We start from the raw sequence: 25,754 nt of genomic DNA on the forward strand, positions 1-25,754 counted from the left end.
TACCTGCTGTACCTGCATGGTTACCTGCTGTACCTACATGGTTACCTGTTTTACCTGCTGCATGGATCTGCAGGTTCTCTAGCGCTGAGGCAGCAGTTTACCATGGAAGGGATTGGGGGCATCACAATTGTTATTTCAGGAGCAGAGCTTCTACTCCTTGCTCTATCCCCGCATCTCCCCAGAGTCCAGAAAGAAAATAGAAGCGATATCACCGAGGAGGAGAATAAGATCAGCTGTCAAGAGATAGCTTTTCACAGGTTATAGGAGTAGAATTCGGCCATTTGGCCCATCGAGTCTACTCTGCCATTCAATCATGGCTGATCTCTGTCTCCTGATCTCATTTTCCTGCCTTCACCCCATAACCCTCGACACCCGATCTAATCAAGAAGTTATAAAGTTTTGAGATACTTTATAAAGATGGAGTTGGAGGGGAAAGAGAAATAATCATGGGGCATGGGCTCCAGGCTTGAGAGAACAGGGCCTGTCATCAATGGAGCAAAGGGGATGTACTATAGACAGGTAAACAAAAGTGCTGGAGAAACTCATAGAAACATAGAAACATTGGTGCAGGAGTAGGCCATTCGGCCCTTCGAGCCTGCACCGCCATTCAATATGATCATGGCTCAGTATCCTGTACCTGCCTTCTCTCCATACCCCCTGATCCCTTTAGCCACAAGGGCCACATCTAACTCCCTCTTAAATATAGCCAATGAACTGGCCTCAACTAGAGAATTCCAGAGATTCACCACTCACTGTGTGAAAAATGTTTTTCTCATCTCATTCCTAAAAGACTTCCCCTTTATCCTTAAACCGTGACCCCTTGTTCTGGACTTCCCCAACATCGGGACCAATCTTCCTGCATCGTTGCCCGACGCGAAACATTGCCTATTTCCTTCGCTCCATAGATGCTGCCGCTCCCGCTGAGTTTCTCCAGCACTTTTGTCTACCTTCAATTTGCAGTTCCTTCTTAAACATACTATAGACAGGGGTGGAGCAGGAGAAACAGAGCGCTTGACATGGCGGAAGAGGTTACAGAATGGCATGGTATCAATTGTCCAGTACAGTATCCGGGACCAGAACCCCATGGTCATACATGGTGTCAGAAACAACCCTTGCTGGACACTTCAACGTTTGTCTTTAACAGTGTGGAGCCATATTGCACATGTCCAAAAGGGACCGCTTTTGATGTTACAAAATGTTTTAAAAAATGATTTATTTTATACCCTTTCATCAAAACGTTTGAATGCCACAACTCCAAGAGCTGTCATTAATTCCAATCTTGTCCAAAGCAAATGTAATGATCTACAGGAGAATGGACAGTAAATTGTAGTGGTGGGTGATGGCTTTTTATGAAGCAACCTTCTGATTCTGACCGAAATGAAAGCTTGTTATTGCAACTTTCATTTAAAAAGCAAAACTCGGTCTAATTAAGAGGCGCTCTGGCCATGTAGCTCTGGAGTTTGTTATCTTCCAACGTATCAAATGTGATTATAGATAACGAGGTGATCACAATTATCAATTGATCTTCCATGTTGCTGCTTCAGGCAACACAACTACAGTGTGTGAGGAGATGAGAGAGTTTTACTCTCCGCACAAGCTGGCAGCTCACTGTTAGAAAGTCGTGTGGTACAGAGATGGGGTGTGAAGGGAATCTTGGGGAAGGATGGTGGTGGAGGAGAGGTGAGCAGGCTGAGAGATCAGGAGGACAGCGAGTGGGAACATTCTTCACACTAGTACAAGGACCTGTCGGCACGATTACACAGCAGTAGAGTTGCTGCCTTACAGCACCGGTGACTCTGTAGGTGACGTTTCGGGTCGAGATCCTTCTTCAAACTGATCCACACACTGGTGACTGAGGATGGATAGTGTGAGCATTCATTGGTGCATGATATCCATGACTGACCTTTCAACTACACTGATGCTCACTCTGCCATTACAAGTGGAATGATTTAAAAAAATGATTTAAACAGTTCAAACAGGGAAGAAAATTAATTGAACCTGACTTCCGGCACTGTACAAACCTGCATGGAAGTGTGGCTAAAAATAATCATGTTCTTGCATTGTTGAAGTTAACGTGCAAAGTTACTGATCAAACCAGCTCCTCACCATTGGTCCAGTTTAGAAACATAGAAACATAGAAAATACGTGCAGGAGGAGGCCATTCGGCCCTTCGAGCCAGCACCGCCATTCATTGTGATCATGGCTGATCGTCCCCAATCAATAACCCGTGCCTGCCTTCTCCCCCTATCCCTTGATTCCACTAGACCCTAGAGCTCTATCAAACTCTCTCTTAAATCTATCCAGTGATTCCCTCTGTGGCAGGGAATTCCACAAATTCACAACTCTCTGGGTGAAAAAGTTTTTTCTCACCTCAGTCTTAGATGGCCTTCCCTTTATTCTAAGACTGTGGTCCCTGATTCTGGACTCGCCCAACATTGGGAACATTTTTCCTGCATCTAGCTAGGCCAGTCCTTTTATAATTTTATATGTTTCGAAAAGATTTCCCCTCATCCTTCTAAACTCCAGTGAATACAAGCCTAGCCTTTTCAATCTTTCCTCATATGACAGTCTCGCCATCCCAGGGATCAATCTCGTGAACCTACGCTGCACTGCCTCAATCACAAGGATGTCCTTCCTCAAATTAGGAGACCAAAACTGTACACAATACTCCAGATGTGGTCTCACCAGAGCCCTATACAACTGCAGAAGAACCTCTCTACTCCTATACTGAAATCCTCTTGTTATGAAGGCCATCATTCCATTAGTTTTCTTCACTGCCTGCTGTACCTGTAAGTCAACTTTCAGTGACCGGTGTACAAGGACGCCCAGGTCTCACTGCACCTCCCCCTTACCTAACCTAACCCCATTGAGATAATAATCTGCCCCCTTGTTTTTGCCGCCAAAGTGGATAACCTCACATTTACCTATATTATACTGCATCTGCCACACATCTGCCCACTCACTCAACCTGTCCAGGTCACCCTGCAACCTCCTAACATCCTCTTCACAGTCAACACTGCCACCCAGCTTTGCAATAGAAGTTATGTTGAAGAGTTCAACTCAGCAATATTGAGATTGCTGCTGCCATCCCCCTTCTCACCACCCTTGACGAAAGATGTGCAGGACGGATAAAAAGCACAATTGGTCTGCTCCACATACATACCGCCTGATAGAAAGAGATGATACCGATCACCACTCTTATGGTGAAGAATTTCAAGGTAGCAAACTACACCCCAATCATGAAGGAATGATCATGTTCTCTGAAGATGAGATGCCATTCTCCTTTGGTTTTGATACATTGACACATTGAACCAAGTAAAACGGCAATAGCAATCTCCATTGTTTCCTCAGTACTACCTGTTGATCTGAAACACTTCAGTTGATATGTTTCAGCATTGAGGCTGCAGATTCCAAGCAAGGAAATCATCCCTTAAATCGCAACAATGGACAATGGTGTCTTCATCAAGTTCCAAACCCCCAGCCCATTGCCCTGCACAGCAACGTTGCAACAACCCATAACTGGACACTGAAGCCTCCCCATTGTCATCACTCACCCTTCATTCCATACTTGGATCGGCGTCCATATTTGTTGAACATGATGAAGAGGATGAGCAGGAGGAAGCAGCCAAAGGCAGCCAGTCCAACGGCGATGGAGACCTGTGCGGGGAGCAATACAGAACATCAGAGACCTGTGCTTCTGGACTTCAAAGCACCCGGGCCACACCATCATTAGGCAATCTGAAAAGTGCCTTTGATGAGAAGCTTTTTCCTTACCTCCTTTGAAGTATCAAGCATCAAATATTCATGGAGCAACATCTGATTAAAGTGACATTCCAATTAATCAGTAACGAGTTTGCTGCTACATTGGACTAGACTGAGCTCCAGTGTGGGCCACAGTTCCCTAAGATGCACGACCCACTGCCTCTGGGATTCAGCCTTTGACGTCGGAAACTGGAGACCTGCTGGAGTAGCGATGTTGAGCCTTCTGTCCTCCAACTATAAGCCCAATGCCCACTTCAAGTTACACTGATGCGAGAGACCAGGCTCCTTCAGAACTATCACAATTCCCCAATCTTAACCCGAATCAAGGATTAGTTGTACTCTGGCCCCTCCCTCTTCTCCCCTCTCCCTTCCCGCAAAAGGTATAGAAGTGTGAAAACGCACACCTCCAGATTCAGGGACAGTTGCTACCCAGCTGATATCAGGCAACTGAACCATCCTACCAACAACTAGAGAGCGGTCCTGAGCTACAATCTACCTCATTAGAGATCCTCGGACAATCTTTGATTAACTGGGCTTTATGTTACACTAAACCTTATTCATGTTATTTCCTTTATCCTGTATCTGTACACTGTGGATGGGTCGCTTGTCATCATGTATTGTCTTTCTGCTCATTGGTTAGCACGCAACAAAAGCTTTTCACTGTAACTTGGTACGCGTGATGATCAACTAAACTCAAACTCAATTCAAACATGTCTCTTAATATCAGAAATGTCTAAAAATTAGGAAGGAAGATGTTGGTAGCACTGAGTTCATGTTTTACTCCTGAGATCTGGCCCTACATGTAATGGCCCTGCCTTTTGGAGAACCGATTGCATTGGGTGCCCCAGAAGTGCGGTAATTTGTGCTGCCCCTTCTTCCTGCAGCAAACAAGGTTGAATCTGACTTTGCAAGATGTTGGTATGGAGTTTGCATGCTTACCCCAGGACCGCATGGTTTCCATGTGCTCCACACATGGAGTTGTGTTGGTGGGTTAATGGGCCGAGAGGAATTACCCTTAGGATAGTGGGCTGCAGGAAGTCTGGCAGGAGCTGATGGGCATGCCCCAGAGACTAGGTTACAGGAAATAAGAGGGTGAATGGATGGGTCACTCTGTAGGGACTTAACACAGGGCTGACGGGCAGAATGGAAACCTTTTGAGTTGCAATATATTGTGTTACAACAGTAGGTTAGGGCGGCACAGTGGTGCAGCGGTAGAAATCTGGCTCCAGAGACCCAGGTTCGATCCTGACCACATGTGCTATCTGTATGGGAGTTTGTACGGTTTTTTTTAATTTAAATTTTTTTTAAATTTATAGATAGAAAAAAAGAAAGAAAGAAAGAAAGAAAGAAAGAAAGAAATTAGAAAAATAGGATAAACTATCAATAATACAACTTGGGAGATAGGTCCGTAGGTCAGAGAATATAACTAATCATCTAGTCCTGGGTTCAGGCTTCAGTCCGGCCTCCGTGCCGGTCCAATCTACCCCTTCAACTAATCTATAAAAGGAGACCATATTCTAATGAATAATTCTGGTTTGTCAATTAAGACATATCTAATTTTCTCCAATGTAAGGTCTCCGACATCTCCATAATCCACATCTTGATTGTGGGGGTTGTTGGGTTTTTCCAAAATTTTAATATCAATTTTTTCCCAATTATTATACAGTAATCAAGGACATTTCTTTGGTTTATTGTGAGTTTTAGGTAATGTTCTGATATGCCCAATATTATTAATTTAAGGTTGGGATCCATTTGGATATTGACGACTACAGAGATTATTTTAAAAATATCCATCCAGTAATTTTTAATTTTAATACAGTTTACAAAGGTAGGGGTTAAGTTAGCCGTCTGGCATTGACATTTATCACAGATAGGAGAGATATTAGGAAAAATTCTATTTAATTTTGTTTTTTATATTTAATTATATTAAAGAATGCCTGGTATTTAACGAACATTGGTGTATATGTTGTAGGCTTTCGTCCCAAATATCTTTCGTTATAGGTTGAGCTATTTCCTTTTCCCATGCTAGTCTGTATAATTCCGTCGGTGGGTTCTCACTGTCTAATAATATATTATAAATGTAAGATATTAATTTGACTGTGTTAAGGTGTTTATTCAAACATTCATCTAGAATCTCTGGTTCTCTGGTTCTGTATTCTCGTGTATGTGATTTAACATCATCTTTAAGTTGTAAATATCTAAAAAAATGATTTGCATGTAATCCGTAATTCTGTTGTAACTCCTGAAACGAGAGCAAAATACCATTTCTATAAAGATGTCCCATATTTTTAATTCCATGATTTTTCCATTGTGCAACTCAGAGGGTTTAAATGAGGGATTATTTGCAATGGGGAGAGAAAGTGATAAATTATCCAATTTTAATGTATTTTTTAATTGCTTCCTAATTCGAATACCACGATATATTATAGGGTTCTCACTATAGATTATTGTATTCCATTTTGTGGGAGCTAACAGGACCAATTTCAGAAGGCAGACAGTCTTCCTTTTCCATCTTTAACCATGGGAGTTTGTACGTTCTCCCTGTGAACTGCATGGGTCTTCTCCCAGATCTTCTGTTTCTTCCCACTCTCCAAAGACGTACTGGTTTGTAGGCTAATTGGCTTCTGTAAATTGTAAATTGTCCCTAGTGAGTGTGGGATAGTGTTAGTGTGCGGGGATCGCTGGTCGGCGCGGACTCGGTGGGCTGATGGTCCTGTTTCCGTGCTCTATCTCTAAACTAATACGTTTAGTTAGATTAGGTGAGAGCAGCTGAGTTTATCTGTTGGGCTGGATCAAGCATGACCTGGTCAAATAGCCCCACAACGTGCCAGTATGTTGGAGCACAGGAGGATGAGAGGTGATGGTGTAAACGTGGATAAGATCATGAGGTGTATAGATAGGGGAGGTACACAAAGTCTTTTACCCAGAGTAGGGGAATCAAGAAACAGATGTCAGAGGTTTAAGGTGAGAGGTTTAATAGTAAACTGAGGTGCTGAGGTGGGGGGGAATGTGGAATAAGCTGGTACAGGAAGTAATTGAGGCAGGTACTATAACAACAAGTAAAAGACACTTGGTCAGCTACATGGATGAGAAAGGCTTAGATGGATATGGGACGAGTGTAGATGGGGTATCTTGGTCGGCATGGGCAGGTTGGCTCGAAGGCCCAGTTTCCGTGCTGTGTGACTCTGTGGCTCGATGCTTGGTAAATGTTCACCGCGTGTACCTCGGGGTGGTAGATACATCCGCCGTGCCTGCCATGGTAAGTACACACTCTCTGTACATATCAGACGATCATGCATGGTCTCCACACAACGAGGCAAGATAGGTAGCCCAACAGAATGAATGTGCATCATCTATAGTCCACAAAGCTCGATCCTCTTTCCTGCCCTAATATGTGAGCATGCATCTTGCAAAAGCTGTTTGTTTGCGAGAGGCACTCTGCCCTACGGTGGTGCTCATGTACTGAGATGTGTGAGGTCTATGTTGCGCTCACTGTGCCAGTGTCCATCCAGAAGTTAAACAAAGGTGGACATTCAATACACAGAGGTTGAGTTCAGTTTAGTTTACTGTCACATGTACCGAGGTACAGTGGAAAGCTTTTGTTGAATGGTAACCAGTCAGCAGAAAGACAATACGTGATTACAATCAAGCTGCCCACGGTGTACAGATACAGGATAAAGGGAATAAATGTTGCCGTAGGATTAAAGATTTAAAAGAGTGGAGTGTTTGCAAATCCACTTCTATGTTTCAGTTTAGTTTAATGTCACGTGTACAGAGGTACAGTGTTGCAGCTTTTGTTGAATGCTAACCAGTCAGCGGAAAGACAATACGTCATTACAATCCAACTGTCCGTGGTGTACAGATACATGATAAAGGGAATAATGTTTAGTGCAAGATAAAGCCAGGTGGAGCCAGCACACTAGCACACAACGAGTCACCTGGGTTAAGCGCCATCTTGGGAGTGTGTGGTTCACGATCATTCTACCCAGTAATGCATTGTATCATCCAATAGGTTATTCAATCACCGGTACGATCAGTAGTTATTGCATAACTTGAACATTAATATGGAATGAAGAGTGCACACTGTCAACAGCATCATGTTCAACTGTACAACATAACAGATAGTTTAAGCCAACAACCCTCTCTGCCAGCAGAGCTTGTGTGATAATTAAAATGATCCCCTATCTGCATCTGAAGCTGTGATAAAATCTTAGTCAGCCAAGAGCTTCCCTTGTTGTCGGCATCGTTGAGCATGATTACCTCAAAATGTTCTGAACCATTATTTCAGACAGTAATGCTTGCCAATTGGAGCATGGCATCCACAGTTCCCATTGTGCTGCTTCTCCTGCTGTAAGCAGTCAGTAAGTACTTTGTTTTCACAAGTACAGGCGTTAATCTCACAGCACAAGTGTCATCACACAATGCGAGCTCTACAGTGCTTCCCCAAACTGGCCGCTGCCAGTTTATAGTGGAGGCTTGTCGGCACAAAGTGGAGAAGATCCTTGCAATCACAAAGGAGTCTTAATGGATCTACCACTTGTGCTTGACGATTACAAGAGGAATTTGGTGTCTTCATGCTCAAGATTGGTAACACGGTGGCTCAGTGGAACAGTTGCCGCATCAGAGTTACAGTTACAGCGCCTGAGACCCGGGTTCAATCCTGACTATGGGTGCTGTCTGTACGGAAGTTGTATATTCCCCCCTGACCTGCGTGGGATTTCTCTGTGATCTCCAGATTCCTCCCACACTCCAAAGATGTACAGGTTTGTCGGTTAATTGGTTAAGGGAAAATTGTAAATTGTCCCTCGTGTGTGTAGGATAATGTTAGTGTGCTAGGATCGCTGGTCAACGCGGACTCGGTGGGCCAAAGGGCCTGTTTCCGCACTGTGTCTCAAATGAAACTAAGATGGCTCTGGAGAGACAATTCCAAAGTTATATATATATGGAACCATACTGGACACACCTGTTTGTGAATTAAATGATAAAAACATAGAACAGACAGTAAAACAGAACAGCACAATAACAGGCCCTTCGGCCAATCATGTTCATGTTGAACATAATGCCAAAACCATCATTTATCTACCTGCACAAGAGCCATATCCTTCCATTCCCTCCATATCAAAAACAGCTCTCCAAAACCCTCTTAAATGTCACTATAGTATTTGCCTCAACTACAAACCCTGGCAGTGTGTTCCAGGCACTGACAACCCTCTGTGTAAAAAGTTGCCCCACACATCTTCTTTAAACTTTCCCCCACACATTTGCCCTGTAGTATTTGATTTTTCCATCCTGGGAAAAATGTTCTGACTGTCGACCTCATCTGTGCCTCCCAGAATTTTATATAGAAGGTAAATCTAACGCAAGACTTTGCAAACTTTGCATCTGATTTCTATGAAAAGAAACAAAAAGTTTCACAACTATTAAGGATTTGTTGCAAAATAATAATTCGTAAAGATTAAAAAAAGAAGTTGAGGTGGCAGAGAGACGCAGTTGGGATAGCCGCTGCCTTACAGCTCCAGAGACCACGATTCGATCCTGACCTTGGGTGATGGCTAGTTTAGTTTTTAGTTTAGAGATACAGCGTGGAAACAGGCTCTTCGACCCACCGAGTCCGCACCGACCAGCGATCCCCGCAAGCTAACACAATCCTGCACACACTTAGGACAATTTACACATGCACTAAGCCAATTAACCTACAAACCTGTACATCTTTGGAGTGTGGGAGGAAACCGAAGATCTCGGAGAAAACTCATGCAGGTCACGGGGAGGATATATAAACTCCATACAGACGACACCCGTGGTCAGGGTCGAACCCGGGTCTCCGGAGCTGCAAGCGCTGTAAGGCAGCAACTCTACCGCTGCGCCAATGTGCCACACATGTCAGTTTGGAGTTTGCATGTTCTCCCTGTGACCATGAGGATTTCCTCCGGGTGCTCCGGTTTCCTCCCACATTCCCAAGGCCTGTGGGTTTGTAGGTTAATTAGCCTCTGAAAATTGTCCCCAGTGTGTAGGGAGTGGATGAGAAAGTGGGATAACATAGAACTAGTGTGAACGGGTGACTGAGTGAGGGCTGATTTTCTGCAATCTATGGGGGAAATTGTACAGGTGAACTAATTATCATTGAAGATATTTTAGAAATATTACAGTGATTTTGGACCTAAGTCTGAAGAAGGGTCTCTACCCGAAATGTTGCCTATTTCCGTCGCTCCATAGATCCTGCCTCACCCGCTGATTTACTCCAGCACTTTTGTCTACCTTCGATTTTCCAGCATCTGCAGTTCCTTCTTAAACATTGGATCTAAGACTGGTTGGATTTCATGTATTGTGCAGGAAGAAACTACAGATGCTGGTTTGCACCGAAGATAGACACAAAATGTTGGAGTAACTCAGCGGGTCAGTCAGAAGACGGGTCTCGACCACTGTGTTACTTCAGTATTTTGTGTCTATCTTCGGAGTAAACCAGTTCCTTTTTACACACCACTGTTTAGACTGTTGTCCGAAGAAGCTTCAAACCAAGTGTTTTTCTGGATTTCAGCAAAGCATTTGGTCCATTACTATTTTGGTGGACAGTCTACAAAGTGGCAAGCATGGAATAGAAGGACTGGTACACAAGTGGATCGGCAACTGCCTGATTTAAAGGAGATGAGGTGGTCATATGTTGACTTGCACATCAATCCCGGGGCCTGCCCATGCATGTTGCCTGTCAAGTTCACATGTTATAGGAGTAGAATTGGGCCATTTGGCCTATCGAGTCCACTCTGCCATTCAATCATGTCTGATCTCTGCCTCATAATCCCATTTTCCTGCCTTCTCCCCATAACCCTTGACATCCGTTCTAATCAAAAATTTGTCTTTCTCTGCTTTAAAAATATCCTCTGACTTGGCTTCCACAGCCCTCTGTGGCAATGAGTTCCACAGATTAACTACACTCTGACTAAAGAAGTTCCTCCTCACCTCCTTTCTAAAAAAGCGCCCTTTAATTCTGAGGTTATAACCTCTGGTCCTAGACTCTCCCACCAGCGGAAACATCCTTTCCACATCCAGGCTATGCCTTTCATTATTCTGTGAATTTCAATTAGGTCCCCTTTCAGCGAGGTACTCCAGCGAGGCCCAGTGCTGTCAAACGCTCGTTGGAGAAGCATGGCGGGTGAGTGAGGGGGGGGAAGGGGAGAAAGAACATCAGCACTTTCTAACAACATTAATACTGAAGGCGACTGGATTCAGGCTGGTCTGGACAAGCATAATCCTTAAAAATGGGGAATTAAATTCAGCATTGAAAAATATAAGTAATGAGATCGGGGAATAAGAATAACAATGAGACTTTCAACTTAATGCTGTCAGACTACAAAATACAGAACAGGGAGAGAGAATGGTGTAAATGAGGTGGATTACTGAAATTATAACAACTTTCATTTACTTCATTTTGGTGACCAGTGCTGTAAAACTACACAAAGCACTTCGCAGGCAGTATTTGATGTCATTTGAAGTAAATCAAACAAAAAATCCACACAAAATGCTGAAGTAACTCGGCAGGTCAGGCAGCATCTGTGGAGGACATGGAGAGGTGACGCTATGGGTCGGGACCTCATTCAGACTGATTAGAAAAGGGTGAGAAAGCTTGTAGAGAGGTTGGGGGATGAGACAAAACCGGGCTCGGAAGAAGGGTCTTGACCCGAAACGTCACCTATTCCTTTTCTCCAGAGATGCTGCCTGTCCCGCTGAGTTACTCCAGCTTTTTGTGCCTATCCTGGGAAGTGATACGTGGATACAAGTGAGGGGGGGGGTGGGGGGGGTTAATTTGTAGAAGGGTAGACAAAGGCCAGAGATGAAAAGGAGGCAAAAGGATGTCAGACAAGGTGATGAGGTGAGGAGTATAATGTAAAGCCAGAGGGAGGTGTATAGATACAAGGGAATGCAGGGTGCATTGGTGGTGCGGGGTGGTAGGGGGTGGGGGGTGGGGAGGAGGTGGTGGGGTGGGGGAGGTGGGGGTGGGAGAGGAAATGGATGCAGGATAGTGGGAGAAATCAATGCAGGGCAGGATGTGACAGAAAGATAGGTGTGAAAAACAGTGTGGTTGGGGATTGTTTACCTAATGAAGGAGAATTTAATATTCGTACTGGGGTACACAAAATTGCTGGGGAAACTCAGCGGGTGCAGCAGCATCTATGGAGCGAAGGAAATAGGCGACGTTTCGGGCCGAAACCCTTCTTCAGACCGTACTGTTTGGTTGTAAATAGGTGCAGGAGTAGGCCATTCGGCTCTTTGTGCCAGCACCGCCATTCAATGCGATCATGGCTGATCGTCGCCAATCAGTACCCCGTTCCTTCCTAAACTACCCAAGCAGAATACGAGGGGCTGTTCCTCCAATTTTCTTGAGGCCTCACTCTGGCAATGGAGGAGGCCCTGGGCAGAGAGGTCAGTGTGGCAACGGAAGGGGAGTTAAAATGATTAGCAAGAGGCTGGACCAGAAATAGAAGAAATGTATTTAAAAGACACTTGGAGAGGTACATGGATAAGAAAGGTGTAGAAACAAATGGTCCAAATGCAGGGAAGTGGGACTAGCTTAGATGGGGCATCTTGGTCAGCATGGACAAGTTGGGCTGAAGGGCCTGTATGACTCTAAATGGATTAGTGTAACCAAGCATGTGACACTATGGCTAACCTAATGCTGATCTACAGTATAATATCTAGTCCAGGACATATTTTATCGGCACCATGCCTCGGCACTGGGGCAGGTTCAGCAACGTGGTTCACGTTCTAGCACCTGGTCCATGTTAGCTCAGCCTGCCCACACTGGGGACGGGGGTTGACAGAGGTAAACCAAATACAGACAACTCACAAATGAGCCTGCACAACCAGGCGTGCAGAAATGGGATTACACTCAGATCACAGAAGGTGAACGGATTACACAAATGTAAATAATTTATGTACAAAATGATAAATCTTTGGAATAAAATGCCCACGGAGGCATTCAAAGATGCAGCATAAAACAATAGGTGCCAAAGATAATTAGTTCATACCAGAGGTAGTGAACTGTAGATGTTCTGAAATCTTAGAAACATAGAAACATAGAAAATAGGTGCAGGAGGAGGCCATTCGGCCCTTCGAGCCAGCACCGCCATTCATTGTGATCATGGCTGATCGTCCCCAATCAATAACCCGTGCCTGCCTTCTCTCCATATCCCTTGATTTCACTAGCCCCTAGAGCTCTATCTAACTCTCTTAAATCCATCCAGAGATTTGGTCTCAACTCCCCTCTGACAGTCCCGCCATCCCAGGGATCTCGTGAACCTATGCTGCACTGCCTCGGTCCTTCCTCAAATTAGGAGACCAAAACTGTACACAATACTCCAGATGTGGTCTTACCAGAGCCCTATACAACTGCAGAAGAACCTCTTTATTCCTAAACTGAAATCCTCTTGTTATGAAGGCCAACATTCCATTAGCTTTCTTCACTGCCTGCTGTACCTGCACACCAACTTTCAGTGACTGATGTACAAGCACGCCCAGATCTCTATATATTGGGTACACAAAAATGCTGGGGAAACTCAGCGGGTGCAGCAACATCTATGGAGCGAAAGAAATAGGCGACGTTTCGGGCCGAAACCCTTCTTCAGACCTTCTGATCTATATATATATATATATGGTAAACAGTTGCGGCCTCAACACCGAGCTTTGCGGCATTCCTCTCGCCACTGCGCCATTCTGAAAAGGACCCATTCACTCCTACTCTTTGCTTCCTGTCTGCCAATCAATTTTCTATCCATGTCAACACCCAACACCTTGGAGCACATACCATGTGCTCTAATTTTGGTCACCAGTCTCCCGGGTCCTTATCAAAGGCTTTCTGAAAGTCTAGATACACTGCATCCACTGGCACCCCTTCATCCATTTTACTTGTCACATCCTCAAAATATTCCAGAAGATTAGTCAAGCATGATTTTCCTTTCATAAATCCATGCTGACTTGGACATTGAACTATTCCGGAAGTGGTGGCGCTGGTGAACGGCTGCGGCTCGCCTGCAGTCCGTTTGTTTTTACTTTTTTGTGTTGTTTTTTTCGTCTTGTTTAGTTAAGTTTTTGGTTTTTAGGTTTGTGTTATGTGGGGGGGGGGGGGGGGGGTTGAAACAGGGCTTTCTGTCTCTCCCTTCAGGGGAATGCGACTTTCTTGTCGTATCCCCCTTCTCTGCCTCCGTCTGCGCTGATGCCTAATGGCGGAGCTGGCGACCTCGAGGCTCCGGAGGCAGAGCCTGTCAGGACTCGCCCTGGGCTCGCTCCCGTGAGGGCGGCCCGGCTCGGGGCTGGAACGGTGCTCCCGTGAGGGTCTGAGACGCTCCCGTGAGGGCGGCCCGGCTCGAGGGTAACGGCGCTCCCGTGAGGACGGCCTGGCTCGAGGGTGGAACGGCGCTCACGTGAGGGCGACCCGGCTCGGGGCTGGAACGTTGCTCCAGTGGCTGAGACGGTGTTCTGGCGGCAGCGGCCTGAGTCCGGGGTTCGGCCGCGGGACAGTGGACGACATCGTCAACAGTTGCGTCCGCTGGACTGGTGGGCGGCAGCTACGACCACCCCGGGCCGCAGAGTTTGAACCGGCCCGTTCGCGGAGCTCGGTGAGCCGCGGGACTGACTTACCATCGCCCGGTGGGGAATCGCCTCAGCGCAGAGGGAGTAGAGGAGGGAAGAGACAGCAGCCCTAAGATTTTTGCCTCCATCACAGTGAGGAGGTGCTTGGTGGACTCACTGTGGTGGATGTTAATTTGTGTTTACTGTCTGTTCTGTTGTTTATTATTGTATGTATGGCTGCAGGTAACGACATTTCGTTCAGATCGTAAGGTCTGAATGACAAATAAAGGATCTAATTATAATTACTGCTATCCAAATGCCCAATTATTACCTCTTTAATAATTGACTCCAGCATCTTTCCCACCACCGAAGTCAGGTTAACTGGTCTGTAATTCCCAGTTTTCTCTCTCGCTCCTTTCTTGAAAAGTGGGATAACATTATCTTTCCTCCAGTCTACAGGAACTGATCCTGAATCTATTGAACATCGGAAAATGATCACCAATGCATCCACTATTTCTAGAGCCATCTCCCTGAGGGCCCTGGGATGCAGACCATCAGGCACAGGGGATTTATCATTTTTCAGTCCCATTAGCCTACCCAATACTATTTCTCGCCTAATGAAATATTTCTTTCAGTTCCTCTACCCCCTTAGATCCTCTGTCCTCCAGTACATCTGGGAGATTGTTTGTGTCTTCCTTAGTGAAGACCGATCCGAAGTACCTGTTCAACTCTTCTGCCATTTCCTTGTTCCCCATAATAATTTCACCCGTGCCTGCCTTCAAGGGACCCACATTTGACTTTGCTATTCTTTTTCCTTTAACATATCTAAAGAAGCTTTTACTGTCCTTCTTTATATTCCTGGCCAGCTTCCCCTCGTACTTCATCTTTTCAGCCCGTATTGCCCGTTATGTTTTCTTCTGTTGTCCTATGAAAGTTTCCCAATCCTCTGGCTTCCACAGTATGTCGTCTCATGGTTTTAGTTAAGAGCACTTGTCTGTTTGTATTGAATCAATACATGAAGGTTACCGAGTTCAATTGAATGGAAACACATCACACAAAGGGCACAGTGGCACAGCGATAGAGTCGCTGCCTTACAGTGCCAGAGACCCAGGTTCAATCCCGACTACGGGTGCTGTCTGTACAGAGTTTGTATTTTGTCTCCGTGACCTGCGTGGGTTTTCCCCGGATGCTCCAGTTTCTTCCCACACTCCAAAGACATACAGGTTTGTAGGTTAATTGGCTTGGTATCTTTGTAACTTGCCTCTAGTGTGTGTAGGATAGTGTCAATGTGTGGGGATCACTGGTTGGTGCAGACTCGTGGGCCGAAGGGCCTGCATTTCTGAACTAAACTAAACTAAACTGAACAAGTATAACTAGTAAATAATTATTTTCAATTTGATAGAAAACATGGATGTGATGGGATATTTAACTCGAAAACAATTCCTTATTCTCTCATTGATGGAATAGGCCACCACATAGTTCACAGATGTACATGCAAATGTTCAGTGTCTTGTAGTCTGACCCGTTTTATACCAGCTTTAAGAATATAGCGATGTGCCTCTCTTGAACATTCCACCTTAAGTGTTGCTACTTTGCACAACTAGATGGCTTGTTTGCCAAGCTACTGGAGAGTATTTGCCCTCAGAGTGGGAGTGAGCAGGCCAGATTATTTTCTTTGAACAGAGAAGGATGAGCAGTGGAGATGCCAGGAATTGTAGATGCTGGGATCTTGTGCAAAACACAATATGCTGGGTCAACGGTGCGGTGTTCCGGAGGCCTGACCCGTTGAAATCAACGGGTCAGGCAGCATCTGGGGAGGGAATAGACAGGTCTGGACCCATCTTCAGACACAGAGAGATAAAGGGCCCTGACTTGAAACATTGCCTGCCCATTCCTTCCCCAGCTGCTGCTTGACCCACTGATTTACTCCTGCACTTTGTGTTTAGCTCAGTGGGACAGGCAGCATCTGTGGAGGGAATGGACAGACGGAATGGACAGATGGAATTGACAGACGGGACCAGAAAAAGGTACGACTCTTTGGGCGACTACTCACGACCATACAGGCGTCACCCCGCGACATGTCGACATGTGACACCTGTATGGTCGTGAGTAGTCGCCCCAAGAGTCGTACCTATTTCTGGTCGCCGCTGGATTTGCAACATGTTGAATATTTTTGGCCACCTGCTGCGACTATGACGGGTGCCAGCAAGTCACCGAAAAAATTGCGTAAGTGGGACAGGCCCTTTAGTGTGTACAACATGCAGCTGAAAGGAAACAGTTTTAATTCTGAGGTAATGGCACAAGTATTGTGACAGCTGCTTAATGTAGACATTTGAATAAAGAGCATATGGCAGCCAAGGTAAATGAGGTTTAACCGTGGAGCAGAGGAGAGTGGGGGAGGGGGAGGGGAAGCACAGGTCGTGTTGGCAACAACCAAGGCACAACCTGAGAGAGCGCAGGTTGTAAACGATCAATAGACACAAAATGCTGGAGTAACTCAGCGGGACAGGCAGCATCTCTGGAGAGAAGGAATGGGTGACGTTTCAGGTCAAGACCCTTTTTCAGACTGATTATAAACTCCTGTAAGGCTCCTATAAACGTTCCTTCGGTCAACGATGCACGATGGGGAACATCACAGGGATGTTGGCAAGAGAGGAACGTCCCAAACAAAGGTCATAGATGAAGTAAATGGCCAGGGGAACGTGGGGGGGGGGGGGGGGGGGCTCATTGAAACTTACCAAACAGTGAAAGACCTAGATAGAGTGAATGTGGAGAGGATGTTTCCACTAATGGGAGAGCCTCGGACCAGAGGTCATAGCCTGAGAATAAAAGGATATTCCTCTAGAAAGGAGATGAGGAGGAATTACTTTAGTCAGAGGATGTTAAATCTGTGGAATACTTTGCCACAGATGGCTGTGGAGGCCAAGTCAGTGGATGTTTTTAAGGTGGACATTGACAGATTCTTGATTAATATGGGTATCAGGGGTTATGGGGAGAAGGCAGGAGAATGGGGTTGAGTGGAAAGATAGATCGGCCTTGATTGAATGGTGTATTAGACTTGAAGGGCCGAATGGCCTCATTTAGCTCCTAGAACTAATGAACTTCTGAAGGCATAGACAGCATTGAACTGACAGGATGTCAACTTAATCACATGTGAGGTGAGTCGAGTCCACTTCACCCAACTGTGAAGGAAGCTTGTTGGCAGACGGGTACGAGGATGGGAGCAAGAGTATGATGCTACCATCACAGAGAGATGTCAGCCAGACCAGTATCTCGGGGGACAAATCCAGTATTGTTAGATTCATAAAGCTGTTTCTCCCTGTAGGTCATTTTGGAAAATGACTGCAGTTTGATATTACAACGGCAAATCTCTCCATCTGTACTGGCTCCTTCTGGCAGACAGATGAAAACTCCATAGCAAGCGGAACCTCGGGGCACAAGATGATAATATCAAAGGATGGCAATCTGTTCAGGGAACAGATCTGACTGCTCAGCACTCATTAAAACTGGATTTACTGTTGAGGGGGGTGAAAGAAATCATCTCCCTTCATCAGATTGTGTCATTACTTGAGTGACGTTACTGCAGCAGTGGTGTAATTACCAGGAGGATGGGAAGACTTGCTCGGGTGAGAATATTGGGAGGAAAAAAACGCAAAACCGTTCAGTACTCTGTAGGCTAAAGTCCAAGGTGACCAAGGAAGATTCACCGACGACACAAGGAACTGCACATGCTGGAGTCTTGAGCAAGAACACAAAGCTGTGGAGGAACTCAGCGAGTCAGCTAGGGGTGGTAATGTTTTAGGTCAGAAACAAAAAGGACAGAAAGTGCTGGAGTATCTCAATGGATGAAGCAGCATGTCTGGAGAACATGGACAGGTGATGCTTTGGCTCAGGACCTTTCTTCAGGTTGCAAGGAAAGTTGGAAGGTAGGAGGAGCAGGACAATGCCTGCAGTTAATATGTGTAGGAAAGAACTGCAGATAACCATATAACCATATAACAATTACAGCACGGAAACAGGCCATCTCGACCCTTCTAGTCCGTGCCGAACACATAATCTCCCCTAGTCCCATATACCTGCGCTCAGACCATAACCCTCCATTCCTTTCCCATCCATATAACTATCCAATTTATTATGCTGGTTTACATATAAGGTAGACACAAAAAGCTGGAGTAACTCAGCAGGACAGGCAGCATCTCAGGAGAGAAGGAATGGGTGAATTTTCGGGTCGAGATCCTTCTTCAGACTGAATCTTCTCTCCAGAGATGCTGGTGTTACTCCAGCATTTTGTGTCTGCCTGCAATTAATAGTTTGATACAGATGAGGGTGGGGTTTGAGAGGCTGATGTTGGTTGGACAAAGGCCAGAGATGAAAAGACAGAAGGTGTGAGACAAAAGGCTTGAACAGTTGTGAATTGTGAAGCTAGAGGAAGGAATGGAGGTGGAAGGGGAGGGGGGGGAGATATCGGCCAGGTCCAGGTGGGGCATGGGCATGGGGGAAGGGGGAGTTGGAGGTTGGGAGGGGGGGGGTGTCGTTAACAGAATTAAAGGACGTTCTTTTAGGAAGGAGATGAGGATAAATTTATTTAGTCAGAGGTGTGGAATTCTTTGCAACAGAAGGCTGTAGAGGCCAAGTCAGTGTATATTTTTAAGGCAGAAATAGCTAGATTCTTGATCAGTACGGGTGTCAGAGGTTATGGGAAGAAGGCAGGAGAATGGGGTTAGGAGGGAAAGATAAATCAGCCATGATTGAATGACGGAGTAGACTTGATGGGCCGAGTAGCCTAATTGTACTCCTATTCCTTATGACCTTATCTAAATTTGCTTTTAATAAAATTGAAGGCTGTCCCTCTTCTTCAGGCAGGAGGAAGATTTACTGACTGTCCAAAGTTGGAGGAAATGATACTGGGGATAGAACTGGAGAGGAAGAGTGAAAGACATGGGGTTCAGCGATCAACACTAGCCACGTCAACAGAAGGGACAGATTAGTAAGAGTGAGAGGGTGGAGGGGGAGGGGGATGGGATCTGGGCTTACTCTCTGCAAGGTTGCTCGTGAAAGGGGAATGGACTCCCAACTACCACCCGAGCAAATAGATCACACAATGTTGTGGACAAGTGCTCATGTTAGCACCTCGGCATGAAAGGTCCACATGCACAACCCACGTTGAACACCCTCTCAACTCTCCATGGGGATGACGAGAGAATATTAGCAGTCCTTGGATGCAGTGAAGAAAACTAACGGAGCCTCAGATGCACTTAACACTATAATAGTGTCATCTCTATTACATTGTGGTGGCTTATAGTAACGCCTTAGTACAGGTGAGCGCTTATATATAGGTCACCATAATGGCTTCCTTAAACATACCAGCCCTGAACTGAGAGTAAAGGGCCTGTCCCACTTAGGCGGTTTTTTTCGGCCACTGCCGGCAACTGTTACAGTCGTAGTAGGTCGCCGAAAAAATGGCGACTGGACCCCCCACACGACAAAGTCTACGACAAACTACGACAACCTACCACCTAGTCGACGTCAAGCTACGACAAGCTACTGACAACCGGCGGCCCGTTAGGTCGTTCACCTACGACCACTACGACCACACAGGCGACAACTTATGACAACCAAAGTCAACCTACGTCCACAAGCTACGATAAGTTACGACCCTGTCGGCAACATCTGAAGACAATTCAGTCGCCGGTACCTGTCGCCGGTTGACGTAGGTTGACGTAGGTAGTCGCCAATGGAATTCACCAAAGTCAGCACAGGCCCTTAAGGGTGCACTAATTCTGGTTAACTGAGGTTACACTAAGGGCGGCACAATGGTGCAGTAGTTGAGTTGCTACCTCACAGCGCCAGAGACCCAGGTTCGATCCCGACTGTGGGTGCTGTCTGTACAGAGTGTGCACATTTTCCCCATGACCGCGTGGGTTTTCTCTGGGTGCGCCGGTTTCCTCCCACACTCCAAAGGTTTGTAGGTTAATTGGCCTCTGTAAATTGCTCCCAGTGTGTAGAATGTGGTTAGAGTACGAGTGATTGGTGATCGGCATGGACTCGGTGAGCTGAATGGCCTGTATTCACGCTGTATTTCTAAACTAAACTGTCCACACATACAAAGCTTTCAGAGCCAAACTGCGAGGAAAGCTGACAGAACTCATCCTCGCCCAGTCCTCTAACATCGCGTACTTTATCCGTGACTGTACATGACGATATAAGGTACCGGTATCTCTAACGTGACACATACGTGTATTAGTCATGCTTAGGTCATGGATAGTCTAATGAATAAGTTGAAATACTTATTTGTTTCCAGTTCAGTTATTATATTACAAGTTAATGTCAACCCTAATGATGGGAATATTGTAGGTTTGTTGCAAAACGTACCTGAAGCGTCGCTGAAAATCTGTCGCTGCGGGTGTGCGCGATTTTGGCGCCGATTAGAGGGGAGCGGGTTTAAAACGCGATTTTTCCCAGGCTGTTCAAATCGAGGATGTTCAGCCTAGTTAATTATTAACGAAAAATCGCTGGAAGATTCCGTCGCTTTAGCTATTATTACTTTTAAGGGCTTTATCTAATTGTTATAGTAGTTTAAAAATTAACCTCTAAACCCCCGACCGCCGACATCCGGCCGGATCTCATAGAGGGGACAATAGAAGGTAGGCTGTTTATTTTTACATTAAAAAGGGCTTCTTAAGATCCCTTTATACAAAGTTTAATGTTGCGAGTATTTAATTTTGGGCCCATTATATCCCGCAGTATTTTTCTGGGCATTTGAGGGCACAAATCTACCGCAATGTGAACGTTCTAAACCAGCGCTTTCACAGGATCCCACTAGAAAGCTGATTTAAATGGACTTTAATTTACAGCAATTGAACACTAAATTCCTTCCATTTGGCCTATAAATTAATGTCAATGATATTTAAAAATCATGTTTTATTGTGAATTATTTGTGAATATTATTTGGACACTTAGGCTATTTAAAAATGTTAATCATTTATTAAGAAATGGATAGATGTTTAGATCTAGTAATTGAAGTTTGAAATTAGCTACAATTGGGTAATTAACTAATTATATGCTTTAATTTCAGGTCATCCAAGTAAGATTATTTTATATTTGTTTCAGAATGCTTCAATCTATGATAACTGAAAATTTCATTCAGTTCTCTTAATTTTTAAGAAAGTTATGGGCTTTTGACTGTCCACGATCACAGCTTTTTTGTTATGTCCATAGAAAATCAATAGGGAACAAGATGCTCATTTCCGAGTATGAAAATGGCCATAACTTTTTAAATACTTGAGATATGAAAGTGAATTAGGTGTCAAATTAAACTTCTTTTTATGTTTTATCTGATGGGATAAATTGCAGACTTGATTTTTAAAATCTCAAAATTTTGTAACATTGCTAAATATTGATGATATAAATGTTTAATAATTATAGCTGGATTTTTAATTGAGATGCACACCAGCATCTTTCTGGCTACAAAAACAAATCACTGGGAACATGGATCTTGTACACAAAATACAAGCACTTCCAAAAGGTTATTTGAGGATTACCACTGTCTGGTGAAGTCATTAACCTGGTGAGGCCTGATTTCAGCAACGTTTTCTCTGTCTCTCTCACTCTCTCATACTCTGTCACTGTTTCTCACTATCACCCTCTCTCACTATCATTCTCTCTCATTCTCCCTCCGTCTCTCACTCTCTCTCTCTCTCATTCTCTCTCTCACTATCCCCCACACTCTCACCCTCTCTCATCTGAACCCACCTCTCCATTAGCCACACATTACACAGACTTGTATCCTCAGCTCCTTCAACATTAGACATATAAGTCTAATCTATTCTGGTCTAACCGGGGGATAGTCTTGCTGAGTCGTACGCAAATATACTTACCTGTACCTGGGGCCAGGTGAGAACAAAGAAATCATTGACCCATTGAAGTCATTAATAAAGTTATTTTTTTCACTTGTTTAATCAATAATGTTTTATTATTAATGTTTAATGTTTTATGTGTCATTCCTAACTGTCACCGTATGTCATGTTGTCACTTGCGGGCGGAGCACCAAGGCAAATTCCTTGTATGTGAATACTTGGCTAATAAACTTATTCATGCGGAGCGTAGAGGCGGCGCCGACTTCAACAACGGGAGCCTGGGAGCTCCAAACCGGCGCGGCCTTGTCGGCTTCGGCAGCCGCGGGCTCCAACCAAGAAGCGGCCGTTCCAAGTGGCCCAGCCGCCGAGAGGACTCTCCCGACGCCGGGGCAAGACCACCCGGTGAGAACGGCCAGGGCCATCGGGCCTCCGTAGAGGCAATTGCGGTGGCCTCAATAGGCCTGACTTTGGGGTGAACATGGGGTGGGGACTGGACATTGTGCCTTCCTCCACAGTGCTATCCACTGTGGGGGGATGATTTTTTTTTGTCTATTTGTAGTCTTGTAGGTCTGTGTCCAAGATGGCTGCCATGAAGAGAGAGTGGACGCTGGCACGATTTGGTTGCCGCTGCTCCCTCTTCACACTGTGTTTTTGATTTTCTGTTTTTGGATTGAATCCTGTTTTTAATTTGTGTCTCTGTGATGTCCTTATTGTTATATTCCGATTATATGTTTACTATGTAAGGTGTCCTTGAGATTTTGTATGAAAGGCGCCCATTAAATATAAAATTTATTAAAAATTTATTATTCATTCAAGTCGACGGATGTTGATGAAAATTGGCTGGAAATTTATTGGCAACTTTGGGTAAAATGTCAAAAACAAACCATGTTGAAACCGTGCGAGGGCAGGACTGTGCAAGAAGGTGTGAGTGGCTTTCCCAGCTTGTGTTTTACCTGTGTTACATTGTGCCTTTGTTGGCTGTGATCCCGGTTCATTGACTGCCCTCTTTTTAACCCGTCATATCGATTGATCGGTGCACTCCTGGGGGATGTTAACATGATTCTACACCAGCACTGTTTCAACAAACATCAACTGGCAGATCCACCCTGATACTTCACAGTTAAAGAGCAGCAAACAAGACAACTGGTGACTTCAAATGTTTTGCCTTGAGTGTCAAAAGGGAGGGGGTGTACGTGATCCCAATCCTGCCCTGTGTCTGAAGAATAATCAATGGGTTTGACACTTCTCAGCTAAAGGACACGACACAGACTTATAACATAGAAATATAGAAAATAGGTGCAGGAGTAGACGATTCGGCCCTTCGAGCCTGCACCGCCATTCAATATGATCATGGCTGATCATCAAACTCAGTATCCTGTACCTGCCTTCTCTCCATACCCCCTGATCCCTTTAGCCACAAGGGCCACATCTAACTCCCTCTTAAATATAGCCAATGAACTGGCCTCAACTACATTCTGTGGCAGTGAATTCCAGATATTCACCACTATTTGTGTAAAAAATGTTTTTCTCATCTCAGTCCTAAAAGATTTCCCCTTTATCCTTAAACTGTGACCCCTTGTTCTGGAGTTCCCCAACATCGGGAACAATCTTCCTGCATCTAGCTTGTCCAACCCCTTAAGAATTTTGTAAGTTTCTATAATATCCCCCCTCAATTTTCTAAATTCTAGCGAGTACAAGCCAAGTCTATCCAGTCTTTCTTCATATTAAAGTCTTGGCATCCCAGGAATCAGTCTGGTGAACCTTTTCTGTACTCCCTCTACGGAAAGAATGTCCTTCCTCAGATTAGGAGACCAAAACTGTACGCAATACTCCAGGTGTGGTCTCACCAAGACCTTGTACAACTGCAGTAGAACCTCCCTGCTCCTATACTCAAGTCCTTTTGCTATGAATGCTAACATACCATTCGCTTTCTTCACTGCCTGCAGCACCTGCATGCCTACTTTCAATGACTGGTGTACCATGACACCCAGGCCTCGCTGCATCTCCCATTTTCCTAAACGGCCACCATTCAGATAATAGTCTACTTTCCTGTTTTTGCTACCAAAGTGGATAACCTCACATTTATCCACATTATACTGCATCTGCCATACATTTGCCCACTCACCCAACTTATCCAAGTCACCTTGCAGCCTCCTAGCATCCTCCTCACAGCTAACTGCCCCCCAGCTTAACCTCAGCTCCTTCTATATTAGACATAGAAGCAGTAGAGTTGCTGTCTTACAGCGCCAGAGACCCAGGTTCGATCCTGGCTACGGGTGCTGTCTGTACGGAGTTTATACGCTCTCCCTGTGACCTGCGTGGGTTTTCTCCAGGATCTCTGGTTTCCTCCCACACTCCATAAGCATGCAGGTTTGTAGTTTGCTGAGTACAGACTGGTTCCACCAAGATGCAGCATGGAACGCCACAGGAAATCCTTCTTCCCTGTGGCTATCAAACTGTACAACTCCTCCCCCTTCTGTCATGGGATAGACTGAGACCGACTCCCTCCCCCTCCCTTCCCCCCAATCTTTGCACATCCCCAAATCCTTTCAACTCGTCACTTTAATTTCATGTTTAATGTATTTTTTATGATTGTTGGCGGATCAATTTCCCTCCTGGGATAAACAAAGTTCTATTGTATTGTATCGTTAAAGATTACAATATGTCCCTAGTGTGTAGGATGGTGTGTGTGTACGGGGTGATCGCTGGTCGGCGCGGACTCAGTCGGCCGAAGGGCTTGTTTCTGCACTGCATCTCTAAGCCAAACAAAAAGACAGCATTGTAATTCCACTTAAAGAGGTACTCACGGCAAAAGTATCTCCCTCAGGCTTGTGTGTCACACTGACAGGAGGACCTGTCGTCACCTCAAACGATGGCACTGGAAGAAGAGAAAGGAGGATCACCCAGAGTACATGATAGACTGAAAAATGTCCTGACAAACACACAATCCATGCACGTTGAGACCTAGACATTTCTAGCCCCCTCGCTCCCCCTGTAAAGTGTTGCAGCATTAGTCCTGCAGTAACACAGAGAAGCTTATACGAGGGTACACAAAAATGCTGGAGAAACTCAGCAGGTGCAGCAGCATCTTTGGAGCGAAGGAAATAGTTAACGTTTCGGGCCGAAACCCTTCTTCAGACTGATTCAGGCCTATACGAGACTCAGTCCCGAACCTGAACCAAGCAGCTTGGCTTCAAACCCCAACACTAGACGGTGTCCAAGATGGTAATTCACACAGAGATCCGCAGATGGAAGTTAATAAACAGCTCTGACAGTAACAAACCCATTTACTCTTCTGCATGTCTTTCATTCATTTGTTCCATATCTCTCTATATCATGGTCTATATCTCTTGTTTCCCTTTCCCCTGACTCTCAGTCTGAAGAAGGGTCTCGACCCGAAACATCGCCTATTTCTTTTCTCCACAGATGCTGCCTGACCTGCTGTTACTCCTGCTTTTTGTGTCTATCTTCGGTTTAATCCAGCGTTTGTAGTTCCTTCTACATATGATATCCCCAGAGTGTTGCTACCCAGGTAACATGCTGTAGTGTCAGGGGCATCGAGGACAGGGCATCTGA

The 25,754-nt window shown here is 45.2% G+C and overlaps 1 protein-coding gene across 2 annotated transcripts in view; it reads right to left on the minus strand.

Annotated features, from left to right (window-relative positions):
- The window catches only part of ntrk3 (neurotrophic receptor tyrosine kinase 3), a 999,514-nt gene that overhangs the window by 392,764 nt on the left and 580,996 nt on the right, over positions 1 to 25,754 (minus strand). For both annotated transcript variants that reach the window (XM_033050347.1, XM_033050348.1), the window contains exons 10-11: positions 24,986 to 25,056; positions 3,555 to 3,657 (exon numbers count right to left, since the gene is read on the minus strand). In XM_033050347.1, coding sequence (XP_032906238.1) covers positions 3,555 to 3,657; positions 24,986 to 25,056 — 174 coding nt within the window. The remainder of the gene's footprint in view (positions 1 to 3,554; positions 3,658 to 24,985; positions 25,057 to 25,754) is intronic.

This window comes from Amblyraja radiata, chromosome 34, assembly GCF_010909765.2.
Source record: "Amblyraja radiata isolate CabotCenter1 chromosome 34, sAmbRad1.1.pri, whole genome shotgun sequence".
NCBI classification, from domain to species: Eukaryota; Metazoa; Chordata; class Chondrichthyes; order Rajiformes; family Rajidae; genus Amblyraja; species Amblyraja radiata.